The 15,186-nt window shown below is 43.8% G+C and overlaps 1 protein-coding gene across 2 annotated transcripts in view; it reads left to right on the top strand.

Moving 5' to 3' along the window:
- The window catches only part of wwp2 (WW domain containing E3 ubiquitin protein ligase 2), a 118,341-nt gene that overhangs the window by 82,373 nt on the left and 20,782 nt on the right, over positions 1-15,186 (top strand). Inside the window, exons 12-16 of one of the 2 annotated variants that reach the window (XM_088613753.1) lie at positions 811-892; positions 3,545-3,673; positions 7,188-7,266; positions 10,137-10,208; positions 10,572-10,660. In XM_088613753.1, the coding sequence (XP_088469879.1) occupies positions 811-892; positions 3,545-3,673; positions 7,188-7,266; positions 10,137-10,208; positions 10,572-10,660 (451 nt within the window). The remainder of the gene's footprint in view (positions 1-810; positions 893-3,544; positions 3,674-7,187; positions 7,267-10,136; positions 10,209-10,571; positions 10,661-15,186) is intronic. The other variant, XM_088613754.1, reaches the window with a different exon arrangement.

The following is a 15,186-nucleotide window of genomic DNA, read 5'->3' as shown; positions in this document are numbered from 1 at the left end:
TCAGGTGCAACTACCCTGAGACGTAGAGACATAGAGAATAGATTAGACAGTTTCACCCCAGCAACTGAAGTGAATTGCTTTCATTGGTAGCTTCAAATTGTCTGTTTTTTTCTCTTTTTTTTTTAGCAGCAAAACCACAATTTGTGTTCTGGATGCTTTTGTTAGCTTCCTGGGTAATTTGGTTGCGCGGTATTCCAGAAAACCTAGCTTCCTGAAAGACCCTCATAAGTGAATGAATAGCTTTTATGCCATACTCATTGGCTTCAGAACATTCTGCCTCCCCCAGATCCTCTTTAGCTGGATATTGTTTTTAAGCTTATTTTTTTTAAGTTAACCAAGTAGCAGAAAAACACACAAAAAACATTTGGAACTAGAAATACCAAATGTACATCGGCCAGATGCCCCCCTTCCTCTCACATCACTGTCCCTGCTTCCCTACGTTCAGAATGAGACTGACGCGTTCGACAAAAAGTTAGCCCTTCACAGATAACAGATAACAGAGCTATGGTTAAAACACCACGCCCAAGTGGGAGCAGGCATAAATACATCCTTATCTGGAGGCTTGGCTTTGTGCACATTCCTGATGTTCAGGCAGGAGGAAAGTTCAGAATTATCCTCTAGCTGTGCAAGTTGGCTCATTTAATTCTGGTTCCAGTTTTGCATATGTAGAATTCATCACCTTATCAACAGAGTCTCCAGCACCAGCATGGCATCAGCGCCAGTTCAGCTTGAACCGTGGTGAATTTGAAGACTGCAGGACTGTACCGCTCTAGTGCTAAATGCTGGCCTGCTGTCTCTTCTCCCTTGCAGAAAAGCGACAGGACAATGGCCGGGTATACTTTGTCAACCACAACACCCGCACCACTCAGTGGGAAGACCCCCGGACCCAAGGGTGAGTCTCCCCATCCTCCTGTGTCTCCATTTCCATTTGCCCGTCTCTCCGCCTGCTCTGTGCTGAGCTCCCGATGCGGCATTGGAACAAGTCGGAAAGAACTCGGCGGTGGAATCCAGAGGGGTGTCAGGAAAAAAAAAAGAAGGCAATAGAAAAAGAAAAAGTGTTTCTGTGCAGACAGCTATTTCATTTGGAACAAATGGAAAAAGACTAATGAGAACTTACAGTCAGTTTAAATAAACATTTCAGTTCATAAATGCATTATCTTTTGATATTCTTAGCACAGTGCACGTTCACTAATGATGTCATCTTCATTATTTTCCAATATGTTTGGGAGGCTGACTGTTCTGAGTTAAGGACTAGAGTCTGTCAGTGTGTGGTAGGTCAGATTCTTCCATTCCATGCTGAGTTGTCTGACAAGTGATAAGTAGATGCACATTTATATTTAAAGCTACCCGTCGTTTGATAGAAATGTATATCTTTGCTGCAACACTTCTGGCTGTCTCTCTTGACAGAGATGAATGTGCTCATATACATGTGCATGCTTTGTGAGCTTTCCAAGCGCTGCCTTTACGCTGAGACGATGGCATTTCTTATGTTGTGACATGGTAATGGGGCACAGGGCTCTAAGGGGGACTCTGTGATTTGACCAAGCCTTCCTGCCCTGTATTCAAGGGATGAAGAATTGTACAGCTGAGCAGAATGTTTCCGAATGTCCCCCAGCTTGAAAAAGGACTATCGTTTCACTTTTTTTTCGTTTTCTGTAAAAGCTCCTGCTGCGCCAGTTTATCCAGGCCTGCCTCTCTGTATGGATCTGGCCCTGGAGACAGCATGTAAAAAAACCCAAGAAGCATGCGAGGTTAACCTTGTCGTGCTGTTGGGGCTTCACAGTGACCAAACAGCCTGCCAGAATCTGGCAAAGGACGAGATCTGGCAGTGGTATCCTGCAACAGGGACAATTGTGCTGGTGAACTGACGATGACATTGGTCATCGCAGAGAAACCAAGAATAGACAGTGGCTGCCAACAGCCAAATTTGGGCCTGTGACAGTTGGTCAGAACAAAGTTTTTTATGTTAGCCAATCTGAGTCAGCTTAAGTAATAGTAATTTCCAGTGCAGTAGAGCCCCCACTTATCTCCATCTGCATTCCCAATCAAGTGGGCAACTTGGTAATTGAAAAAATACTCAACAAAAGGGGCTTTTCAATATGGGTTTGCTCATAACTTTCATGTATCTTTGAATCTCAAAGCCAGAGGAAAGTTTTTCTTGTTCAGTGGGGTTCAATTTAAGTGCTGCTCGTTGGTAAGAGCTTTGCATTTGTTAAATTGGCGGTATGGATGAGTGCCTTCAAGCTTCTAAACTAACTCTGTTCTGCATTGACTGCTTTCCATTAGAGTGTATGAGGTGTAGCTGAATAAGCCAGGGTAGTCTGAGCCGTTTGCCACTCCAGCATGGAACATGGGGCTGTGCAGAAGAGCATTAGGGCAGCCGGCACTCTGTGACTCTTGGACGTTACTTTCACCCTTTCCTCCGTGTGAAAATCAGCTTCAAGTCAGTGTTAACTGTGGTAAAAATGACACTCCAGTTTCATTGTAATTCCATACCAGATGTCATACCGTGAGTTGCAGATTCCCATCTCTCTATAGGATTTAAAGAAAGTGGCTTTGCTTGGAGTCTTGACACAAACAGTTCTGCAGCTTTTTCAAACGGCACAGATCACCGAGACTCACGAATCGGATTCCGTGACAGCCTGGCAATGTCACTGAGCTACCTGGGGTTCTGTCCCGTGGACAAGACCTTAAGCAGAGCTCCTGTTGAAAATGAGCAGCGTTTGTTGATGTACAGTCCCCATTTGGATAAGTGCATCTACTAAATAATTTTAACTAAAATGCAAGAGTATTTTTAGTCAAATGTCGCTCCAGTATCCTATAGTGAGCGTATCCAGTTAATTAAAGTCATAGAAATCAGGTCAGTTACGAGTTTAGGCCTAGTTTACAGTTACGCTCAAACACACTTCTCCCACTTAATTAATTCACCTCCCCCGTCATTGTTTTATCTTTGTGTTCTTATATTCACCACCAGCTGAAATGTTATGTTTATTTTTAAAAAGCATCCAAAACCAGGATACCTTTTTTTCATCATTTTGAAGGCAAATATCAGTTGAAACCATTGATTTCTGCACTGGACAATTAATTAGTGTGCAGCAGTAAAGTCTATAGATGACACCACACTGAAGTAGTCACAGGGACAGAGCCCTGGTGCATAGATGTATGCTGACATCTTGAATGTCAACATTCAACTTCAGACGTCTGAAAACACATCTGTGCACAAACATGTGAATGTCACTTTTTTTTTTAGCAGCACATGAGCTATAGCCTGTGCGTTTTAATAACCAGGGTTTCTCAGTCTAACTCCAAGTAACTGAATCGTTGCAGAGTTTGCAGAACATGCTGTGTTTTGTTTTGTCGGTGGACTTGATCCGCATTGTCCCACTCCGAGCTTTTTTCGTTAGACTCCACAAACATACAGCATTGTCATCAAGTCTGTGAATTCAGGGGAAGACGAGCAGACAGGGCGAACTTGGCTGCCCCCTTTCTTGGGGTTCCTGAGAGGCAAAGGCAAACAGTCTCACTCCAGTTCCCTTCTTTTTAGGATGATACAGGAGCCTCCCCTCCCCCCTGGCTGGGAGATGAAATACACCAATGAAGGGGTCCGCTATTTTGTCGACCACAACTCTCGCACCACCACCTTTAAAGACCCACGACCTGGATTTGATTCAGGGTAAATGTATAGGACATTTCTGTTGGTTTTGTTTGTTTTTTTTAGGCAGGAGCAGGAGGGTCAGAGAGTGGGATCCTAGGTGCCTTAACTCCATTTTGAGGCTTGTTTTGTGTCCGGCAAATCCTTAATTAGCTAAATGATCTTTAGGAACAAGTCATAGGTTTATTCCATGCTGAGAAAAAGAAGAAGGAGAACACAACGTTTCGGCCGTGGAGCCTTCTTCAGGTCCACACCTGAAGAAGGCTCCACGGCCAAAACGTTGTGTTCTTCTTCTTTTTCTCAGCAAGGAATAAACCTATGACTTGTTCCTTTTGTAGCCTACGCATGCTGACGCAGCTCCCCACCTAAATGATCTTTAGTTCAGCCTGGATGGGTTGAAGTCCTGAAATGGAAAGTAATGGCACCAGACGGCTGCCTACTCTCTGTCTAGGTCACACAGTACTCTCGTCTATGACCTCGCCTTTCGCTTGCATGTGCTTTGACGATGAAGACCTTTTTTTTCCCCGGTTTTGTCCAGTGGTTCAGGTCTAGCAAAGAACCATATGTCAAGCAGCTCAGAAACTCATGGATGTACAGAAAGAGACCCCCTCACACATTTGAACAGCTCAGTTGGCTGACCCAGTTTAATCTGAGTTGTACCAAATCAGAATAAAGATTTCACTGTCATGGTGGTAGTGTCCTTGAGGTACAAATGTGGATTATTTAGATGTAAGCGCAGTCTCTTCTGCAGTATTAAGATAATTGTAATTGCATATATATCATCTAGGTCATTAGAAAGTTACCTGGCCTGTTCAGGCAGGCTGTATTATGAAAGGATATGCAAAGACATTTCCACGAGGGCACTGCACTCCAGAAGGCAGCAGTGTTGTTGATATCCACCAGAGGATCCATGCAGGCCACCGTGACACAAAAGGAGGTCCCACTGAGCCGACCTGCCTCTGGTTTGCACATGTGAAAGCTTTGCCTATTGTCGCATTTATGAGACCTGCTGTACCCACTTTTCACAGTGCACTTGTTTGAATTGGCCAGCTAAGCTCAATAAGTATGCTCCTTATCAGCTGATACCTTTATCCATATCGGCTGCATTTACACAGCATGGCATTTTTTCTGGAGCAATTTGAATTAAGTACCTTGCTCAAGGGTACAACAGCAGGATCTCCAGCCTTCCAGTTCAGAGCCCTGCACACTCCTCTACACCAGCCTACACATGAAGGTATACACACATGAGATAAAATAAGATCACTTTATTGGCCATACACGATTTCTTGTATTAGGAATTTGTCTTATCCCATATCCAGAGCATATCCCAGCTTGCTCTCCATGAGGCACACAGACAGGGTGAGAAGCTGGGGGTCAGAGCGCAGGGTCAGCCATTTATACGGCGCCCCTGGAGCAGTTGGGGTTAAGGGCCTTGCTCAGGGTCCCAATGGAGTAGGCTTCCTCTGCCGGCTGCGGGATATGAACCGGCAACCTTCCAGCCACAGGCGCAGATACTAAGCCACAGAGCCACCGCTCCGCCCTACATATATACAGCACACTGCAGTGCTGATGGAGCCACTGCAGCCAGTACAGCCGTGATATTACAGCCTAAAGTAGACGTGGCTGTCCGACAGTGACAGTCACTGTTCTGGTTTATTGATCAGTTGATTGGGGGTATTCATTTTAACAAGGTATATTTCTGACCATGTAAAAAAAAACAATAAAAACGTTTTCTGCCGGTTTTATACACATTTCAGATCCCTAAGAAAATGGCTTAATCAGCACTGCAAGCACAGGCATATTCACTGGTTCATTTCCCTGTGGAAGTGAAGAGTTGGCAAGCTGGAACAAAGACCAATGCACGTCTGTATCTATATATTAAGGAAAGTTTTATGTTCCCTTGGAGAAGGGGTAGTGTGTCAAATCAAATGGTTTTACATTTGGGGAAAGATGTAAAACATACGCAGGCAAAAAAAGAAGAAAATCCTTATTTGTTGTAATTGGAGCGCTGCTTTAATGATTCAGGCATTTTGACCAAGACAGGGAGATCGGTAGCCAAGGGGAGTTTCGCCAGATGACTGCTGGCCTCGCTCCCGCCCATGTGCAGAGCTGACTGGGCATATCTCTCAAGAGCAGGGCTGGCTGCCCCGGCCCACAGCCATTTCGCCATTGTGGTAATGGGACCACAGGACGAAACAAATGGCCCAAGTCCAAGCTGCAGCTTTTCTGGACAGGGTGGGATATGAAGAGAGAGCAGCTGTTCGGCACGAGGATCATGATGTGAAACTCGGTGCAACACCTCGTTCCTATGTGGGAGCAGAGATCCTCTGTTGGAGGTGAAGTGCTGTCTACCAGGAGGCTCCTGGTTCAAATCCTAGATTAGCCATTGAGTTCCTGTGCAAGCAGTCTAGTGTGGAACTAGTGTGGCTTCCATTATGGGTGATGCAGCAACAGCTGGTTGTATATTTGCTTGGAAATTGCTTTGGATAAAAGCTTCTGCTAAATGACTACTTAATAATTATAGCAGTACTACAGAATAACCTGTAAAACCTTATCATTCAAAGCTGGGGCTGGGCAGCAGCAGGTAGTATATAGGGTTTGATTTTTATAAGACGTTTCTGGTCCTTTGAATAAGGTACTAAAGTGAAAGTGTTCACCTCCCCCTGGTGGTTTTGTGATACATCTGTCATAGTTTCATGCATTGGAAGCTGTGGTCTTATACATTGTTAACAGTGTTTTCACTTCATTACCAACCTACCTTTGATCCTTTGTGGAAATATAAGAATCAGAAGGCAGGGCATTCCCACAGAAATGCTCATCTATATAGGACTTAACTGTAAGTTTACTTTTCTGATCCAGTCCAGTGCCAATGCAGCCAGTTAACGATTCCGTCAGTTGCTACTCCTTTCAAATCATACTTGAACAGGATTAAGTGAGTCATAAAGACTTTAGGTTTGATTCAGAGACTGGAACAGATAATGAACATGTGTGGGATTTTCAGTGTTATTCTTGGGAAATTCAAATTCCTATTGACTCTGGAGCTCTGGGAGGGCAGTCTTTAAAAATTCATCTGTTAGGAAGCAGACAGTTTAGCTCCAGATCTCAGTTCAACTGTAAAGACACGGCTATAGGCACTGCAGTGCATTTAGTTAAATATCTTTGCCTGAACTGGAGCTTGTCTCACTTTTGCAATAGGCAAGTAGATTTATTGTGACAGTTTGATCAGTGTTTGTTGTGGGGCACATCAGTGTTGAATGGTGCCAATGGGTAAAACAGTCATGATGACATTCTGCTCCAAGATATTGGTTTTCAGAGCTGCTCTGAAAATCCAGGCCAGTGAAAAATGTTCTCCAGTAGAGCACATCCTACCTAACTGCAGTTATGTGGCTTGTGAAGTTTTGAGTGGAACATCAAAATACGGTTGACCCAGACCTGTCATGTGGAGAAAGGGTGGGACAGTTTTGCTGGAGCTGTTCATCAAGTGGCCTCGCAATTCCTGATGGCTTCTCTTTGTCCGTTTCTCTTTCTTTTACAGTTCGAAGCAAGGAGGGTCTCCTGGAGCATACGACCGGAGCTTCAGATGGAAATATCACCAGTTCCGCTTCCTCTGTCATGTGAGTATAAGGAATTCACCCGGGAGCACCGCCAGCAAAGGTCAATCCATTAACAGGATCTTGTCAGTCAACCCTGGATTAGTGCCGATTTGTGTGATTTCTGTGTAATGGCAACTTCTTATTCATTGCTTAAATATATAAAAGTGGCATGTCTTTTCTTCAAAATAGCTGACTGAACAAGGCTGAGTACTTTCTCACGGCTTTTCTTAATTCCACTTACAATTGGCTAATTTGTCTTTGTTTCTGATCCATTAGCTAAAAGTGTGTAGATGCGACGTCTTTGAATGTAATACACCAACTTCATGGATCATTAACAGAAATGTGGTACTAATGGCTTTTAAGCACATGAAAGTTTTTACCTTTTTTCTAGGTTGAATGGGATTGAAGGTTTTTATTTCTTAAATGACACCAGCGTAAATGACTTAAACAAGTGATGCTCACGTTCTTAGCCAGGCTGGCGAAATAACATCAACAATAAAAATAATAACTTGGATTTGTGTAGATCCTTTCATCTTCAAAGGTCCCATAAAGTGGGAGGGAATTAATTTAATCCGCCGCTGAATAGTACGGCTTTCTGGGATGGCACGCAGCAGCTGTACTGTGGGATCTTTAAAAATCACGCCAGTTTCCATTTTCGTTTTTTTCTGAGCTGATCAGCATCTGCAAAATGTTGTTTCTGCGCTCTGCAGTCTTGAGGAGCTCAGAAATCTGCTAGTGTGTGTTTGAAGATTATTGACACAGCAGAAGGCTAGAAGAGGTTGCAGCAGCACCTCCAGCCTGCCCCCCCTTCCTTGGATTTTGTGTAATTGTAATGTTACAGCGCTGATTGTGGGAGGAGCTTTCAGGAAGTGGGCGGAGGAACGTGGTTTTCTGTGCACCTTCTTACACAGTCTGTTGGCCTGCAAGCAGGCACCATACCTTCTCATTCCACCCCTGGCATTCACTGTGTCTGCTAGGCACGAGAGCCTAGCTCCTGTAGTCTTTTAGGGCCTGACTTGAGCAAGGTCTCGGAGCCGAGAAGGGCAGTGTCTAAAGGCTTCCAGCCACTCTTAGATCTAGGACAAGCTTCAGCAACCCTTGATCTGATGAAGACGGATGTCTGCTGAGCAGATGTGCTGCCTATTCCCTTTCTTGTCTTAACAAAATACCCTTGCCATAGTTTTAGAACAAAAAATATCTGTTTTTAACTTTTGGCAGGCTGTTTAATTTTCCCTGCTACTGGGGACTTGATCTGTAAAAAATAGGAATGCACGCATCTCTAAAAAATAAACCTTCCATGTCTAATGAAGAATTTTTTCGTTACTCTCACCAAAAAGCATATAGTGTATTTACTTTTACTACAACCCAAACAATTGGAACCCCATAAAAGTTTCCTTCTTCCTGTCTCCCACTACATCATCTGTATTAACGTAAATCGAATTCTACCCTGATATCCAACATGTCTTTCCAAAAAGAGTCCTGATCCAAATTTAGCCTGTTTTACTGTCTGTACTTCAAACAGGGTGAAGACGGGCTTCAAAAGCTCAGCTGTTTGAGCCATTTAGGATTTGAGAAGCTGCAGGCTCTTGTACATAAAACCAACACACGGTGCTTGGATGTTTGCTGGCATTGATGAAGCTCTCCTGCTTCATCAGGTCACTATACTGCACAGGACAAGAGTGGGGAGCAGTAGTTAGAGTTCTAGACTCATAGATGTAATGTTATAGGTTCAAACCTCAGGGTTCAAAGATGTACCCTTCAGCAAGGTACCGAAATTGGTCCAGTGAAATACTTTACTGTATAAACAGGTGCAAGCTTAAATCTCTTTGAGTAAAAAAAAATATTCAGTAATATATTGAAGGTTTTCCTCAACCCTGGAGTGAAATTAACTCTTCTACAGAATAATAGAGATCTGCACTGACACCTCTTGCATGTATTGGTCCCCAGTTATGGGACCAGCAAAAACCAGTCCCCGAGTGGGTAATCATAGTTTCCGACAGGCAGATGTGTGAACATGAATCCAGCTTTTATTGAGCGCGATCCTTTAACACGGGAGAGTTTCTGGATGTTGTTCTTGCGTTCAAACATATTGAAAAGTTTTTATGGTTTCTTGGGAATTGCAGAAGGGAGGTTCAGCAGCCTTGGCACCTCTATATTGTTCCATTGCAAGTCTTTCTTTCAGTTAATCTGTTGTCATTGAAATAGCCTTCAGCTGTGGGATCTGTTAAGGGGCAGTGGAACAGAATGAATACACCATTGTATTCTCGTCTTGGCAGTGCAGTGTGTTTCATACCCCAGCTGTATTTTAGAAGAGCGATGCAATGTATTTGTATTTTTTAAAAGGGACAGTACTGACATATTTTGGGTGTGGATTGTGCGGGAATATACACAAAGGAGATTTGTGTGTTAATTGTCTGTACTGGATATATAGGGAATGGATCCTGTTGACAGACATAGAGAGAGTGTTCTTTTAAACACGCATTTATGATCTTGAGAACTTAATCTGATGCTATGAAGTTCGCCGCAGCAGAAACTGGCATACAGTATGAGCTATCCCTTTATGGGTCTTAGTGTCATCTTGTAATTTTAGACAGCCAGAAAAATTCCACTTGAAGAGGTGTCAAAACAGCTGGGAAATCCATTCTACTTTCTGTTGTTGAAACCATAAAAACACAGACCTTTTAAAGAGTGCTTAGAATACCCGGTGAAGTTATATGGAAGAGGCTTCTTTGGCAGTTTATTGAACTCCTGGAAGATATGTTGTAGATTCTTTTTTTTTAGCATGTACATAAACTACTTCTTTTTTTTATCCAGCTGGCAGCTGGGTAGTGTATTTGGAAGGTCGGCAAACGTTTAAGCCAGATGTCTGTGCTCTTGTCTTGTCTTTCCAGTCCAATGCCTTGCCCAGCCATGTGAAAATCAGTGTCTCCCGGCAGACCCTGTTTGAAGACTCCTTCCAGCAGGTGAGCTTAAATGAAACCAACATGGACATGTGGTGGAACCAAAATCACCGTGATCACCACTTATTTTCTTCTTATGCCTTCCAGCAACTTCCTCGGGCACTGGTCTGTTTGGCTTGGCACTGTGACCCACACTGTGATCGTGCTTTCAGCGTTATCAGTAACCTGCAGGCTTCAAGCCTCAGAAAGAGGCACAACAAGCCTGAATGTTAGTGGTGATACAGGCTGATTAACAATTAGTGGTTATTGAAAGGTCGGAAAACAGTTTTTATGGCCCAGTGGGGATGTCTCTAGGTTAACCTAAGATTTAAGGGCAGTCTTTATTCTTTGATTTCAAGACCTTTAACCCATCTTTCCTGCTTACAGATCATGAACATGAAGCCATATGACTTGCGCCGGAGATTATATATCATAATGCGTGGAGAAGAAGGGCTGGACTATGGAGGTATTGCTAGGTAGGTGTTCCCTGGTCGACAGGACATACTACATGTGCTGTGTGTACAAGACGATAAATCACCTTCCTGCAAACTAACTGGGGTTCTCCAAGCTTTTTGCTCCTTGTCAGGTCCTCTGTGACATTATTTGCAGATGTTTAAAGGTGTGAACCTACCAAGAGACATGAGGGCACAGTAAACACAGAGCAGATAGTAAAGCTCAAATAACTGGCAGAGCTATTCATTGCCACATGATCTACAGCTGTTTACTTAACAGAGTTGTTTTCATTGCACAGCATCCCAGTTAATTGTTGGATTTCCACCAGGGTCACTTGAAAGGCATCTTCTCATACACAGTGTGTCCTTGAGACCTGCTGTCTGTCTCACAGCTGCTGGAGAAATAACTGCAGAAACTTCTCTCTCCAGGAGAGTGTTTTGAGAAGGGCTTTTCTTCAGCAGCTGCGTGTGATGTCAGGCCTTAAGGGCACACTGCCTCACCGAACCAAGCTGAAAGCTTGAGAGAGATGGAGGTGGACTTTTAAGGACTAGCCAATCTTTGTCACGCACAATGAAAAAGAACAGTAACATGTTAGTTAAACAGCTACCATGTGGTAATGCGTGGGTTTTCAGAAACCACCTGCTTGCTCCTTAATCATTGGGTATTATTCATTAAAAGGTGATGGAGTTTTGTGCTGGAGCAAACAGCTTTGATTGTATTTCTGCAAGTATGTTGTATTACAGTATTTGTTTCTATCCGTTTTCTTACAAATCTGTCGGATCCCCCCTCCAAAGTCAACAACAGTTCCTTCAATCTGTATGTAATGCCTGTTGTGTGAGATTACTTAAACTATTGGAGACTGATGCTTGAACCTAGCTGTTCAGTGACTCCAGCAGTAAATCCAGCATTGTAAATCACTTGTAATCACAACAGCACAGATGCCGCTTGTTGGAAGCACCGGTTTTGTGAATAGGCTTTGCTACTGAGGTTAAGGTGTCAATTTTGTTTTTATTACAGCAGGAAATGGCTCCAACAAGCTTTTTTTTTTGTGCCCGTGCCAACATTTCAGTCTTTGCACACCTCACAGGTCCAATATCTTCCCTCTGGGGGGAAAAAAAAGTAGAATCAAATATTATAGCATGCATTTCAGTACGTGTCCTTGTCAGATGCGTCTTTTAGGTTCCAGTTGGGAAGGAATTTGAAATGTGGACCCCTGTCTGGAGTCCGGAGTATTAGTCGGCCCATGGCTTCTCTCGCTCTGGGGGGCGATAGCAGTGGAGTTTGCAACTCCCCGGATGATTCCTGCTGAGCCAGAGTCAGCCAGCGCTGACGCAAAGCCAGGCACTCTGGGGGCTTGTTCTTCTCCGAGCAGCCCAGACTTGTGACTGCCTTCCAGTGCCACTACTGTTTTGCAGAATTGATACAGGATGCTTAAATACGTTATTTTTTTTCTATAGATTTCTTTAGTGCTAAACTAGTTTCTATGAGAAAGTTCCATCCTATATAGTATTCATTGTATTCCAGTTACTGCCACAAAATGTTAATATTGATTGAGAGACACCTCTCTCCAAAGTGTCTTAAAGATGCACAAAGACCCATGAGCAAGGCATTAGGCATCTGTAAGCTGTTAAGCTGCAGAAAAGTACACTAATTCAAAAATGCTGTCAAATAGCAGTAAATTGTACAGCATGCAAGAGGTTAAGAAAGCTTTGAAGACTACAGTACATATAAATTTACAACATCAGCTTCTTTTACAATTTATTTAGGTAGGGCAAAGTGAACGGTGGACAACATCACTAATTGGAAGCACAAGCAATTGGATGAAATTTGTCAGAAAACGAATTTGATTTAAAAAAATGAAAAAAAACTTAAGCAAACAGTTTGCCAAGGAACAGTTGTTGAGTTTCTCTTTGTTTTGCAGTGGTGTCAGGTCTTTAGTCCCTCCTTGTATGTACAATGTATTAGATGTAGCTGTAGCCCTCCTCTCCTGTGGCTGTGGGGGGTCGAGCCTGTGTTTTGGGGATCCCATGTGTGTATCACTCCCTGGTGTGACCGCAGCAGCCGGACATCTCCGTCTCATCCTTCATCCCTCCTCCTCCTCCACCTGGTCCCTTGTGTCTGTGTGTGTCTTGTCCTTCTCCGGTGTCTTGCCAGTGGTTTTACCCTATGGTAGGTTACGTCATGCTGTTCTACCACAGGGTAGAACCACGGACAGGATGCCTGGGGATCTCTCTGCATCTCCCTGGGAGCGGCGCCTTGTCCCCCTGTAGCCTGCTTCAGTGGTGTTGGGTTCCTGGGGCTGAATCTGATGGTTTGTCCCTCCTTTAATGTCACAGGCCATTGGCACCTGTTGTTCCCACTGCTGTTGGAATTTGCTGATTCGCAGGTGCAGTTGTTGGCAAATTTATCAGAACACCCCTGTGATTTGGTAGCTTTGAGTTGATTTTGAGTTGAGGCCAGTGGACAATGCCCTGGAAAACACTGAAGCTTAGCTCACGATTTCTGGACAATAGCTTCAATATTCCACATGCACGTCCCCCACAACTGTTGTGGCTTTTCACAAAACAGATGCGGAGGTACGACAGTGCTGTCCACTGGTGTGAAGAAGGCAGTTCTACCATCAGACAGTAATTTTAGAATACTTTCAAGTAAAGCAGGGGACTGCGTCAAATTGAGAAGCAATAAAATACTGTACCATTTTTTCTCTGGTTGTAAATCATGGAGTGTTCTTATCAATTTGCATACTACTGTAGAAGTGTTTGTCATGTATTTGTAACTTCAGCTGAACCTTGGCTTGCCTGTAATACTGTGATTACGCCATGTAAGCAACTGAACTGATCAATCAATCACTTCAGCTGCTCTGCCTTCACCTCGCTTAGTCTTCCTTATTGAATTCGACACCACTGGGTAAACATTTTTGATCGGGTCTCTACTGTGAAATTTTGTTAAATGACAATATACGGTTCTAAATATGCATGCAAAAGGCATATGTCAGTTTAAATAAAAATGCTTTGAGGTAAATGTCAATTCAACTGACAGCTCTCCTTTCTTTATAATTGTGCCACAGTGCTTGCAAGGGGAGGAAATGAGGGCAGAGCAGCTGAGCAGGTTGGGAAATACCCTATGCCGTGATGCTGTGCACAAAATCAACTGGCGCAGAGGTTAAGACACAGAAATAAATTGCAGCTGCAGTCAGATCGAGAAAGGCCGAGTCTGGCTGACTTCAGATGAGAGCAGTCCATTAATCCAAGAGGCGAAATTAGAGGGTGCAGCTGGGTGGAGCTGGCAGATTGCCTCCATTCTGTAATTCTGGGCGTGAGGCTAGTCGTGCAAGGGTGGCGGCTCAGAGCGTCGTCTGCTCTTGAAGAGTCCCAGCTCCCAGAGAAGTCTCCAAATATAGACAAGCTTTGCGCCCCTCCTCGTGTTTCTTACTAGGTAAAAGGAGCATGACTTAAAAATAATATTTTTCTTAGGGAAAAAATTGAACTCTCCAAATCCCCAAAATAAGAATATACATTACTTTAAATTACAGCTGTCAGTTTATTTTATGTTTTAAAAAACGAGACAAACTTAAGTTATGCAATCAAGAGGATGCCTATCAACCCTTCTTGATCTTCTGGCAGATTAATGATCCAAAAATCCTGCCATCCCGGTGAAGGGTCAGTATAGCAAGTCTGTAATGAGTCAGTGACGAAGTGTGGGGAGAGAAGACTGGGGCCAGGAAGAGGCTTAAAATCTGGAACTTGTGGTAGAAGGATCGCAGTATATAAAGAAAACATTTTCACTTTGATTGCAAATACATCTTTGGATTTTATCAGGCAGGAAGAAATGAAAGCTGTCTGGTTAAATGCAATGACAGAATGCCCAGAGAGGCATGTAATTACAGTTGCCAACTATTGTCAATTGAGGTCTGGCCATCAGCGGTTATGATGAATTGGGCTGTCAGTGTAGAGTCAGGGAGCAAGGCCCTGGAGCTCAGCAGGCAGGAAGTAGCGAATGGAATGCACTATGCCATCAAGAGAGCCAGGCACCTGACAGGATGCTGCCATCCTACAGGAAAACAATGGCAAGTTTTTTGCAGCCATTACAGGCTAAAGAGAGAGACGTGGGCAGGGTGTTTAGAGAAGGTGAGTTTTCCTAATTGTGTGGAGCCTGTTCAGAAATCGCACTGGTATCCCCTGTCAAGCACGCACAGCAAAACCATCACAGTGCTCAGTGCGCTGCACGTTAGGGCTTTCATCGTTTCCCGTGGAAAAAAGATATGCAAAAAAGTCTTAATCACGGGTTAAGCTCTGTGGTCACGGGTTCAATCCTGGGTCCTGTCACTAGTGACCTGAGATGAGGATTCCAGAGATGGTGGCACACAATTGGCTGAGCATTGCCGAGGGTAAGATGGGATAACTAGGAAACCAGATGGTGCTACCTGCAGGCTGTTGTACAGATAGTACCGGTTGTGCATTTCTCAAGTTTACCGAAGATAACCTGAAATGGATCTAACTGCAGCACAACAGTGTTTTCTTGCTGTGGTAGCAGGGTGTCTTATCTGCCT

Source organism: Lepisosteus platostomus, chromosome 20 (assembly GCF_059453375.1).
Source record: "Lepisosteus platostomus isolate fLepPlt1 chromosome 20, fLepPlt1.hap1, whole genome shotgun sequence".
NCBI lineage: Eukaryota > Metazoa > Chordata > Actinopteri > Semionotiformes > Lepisosteidae > Lepisosteus > Lepisosteus platostomus.
Note: the sequence above shows the minus strand (reverse complement) of the source record. Positions and strands in the feature narration are given on the sequence as shown.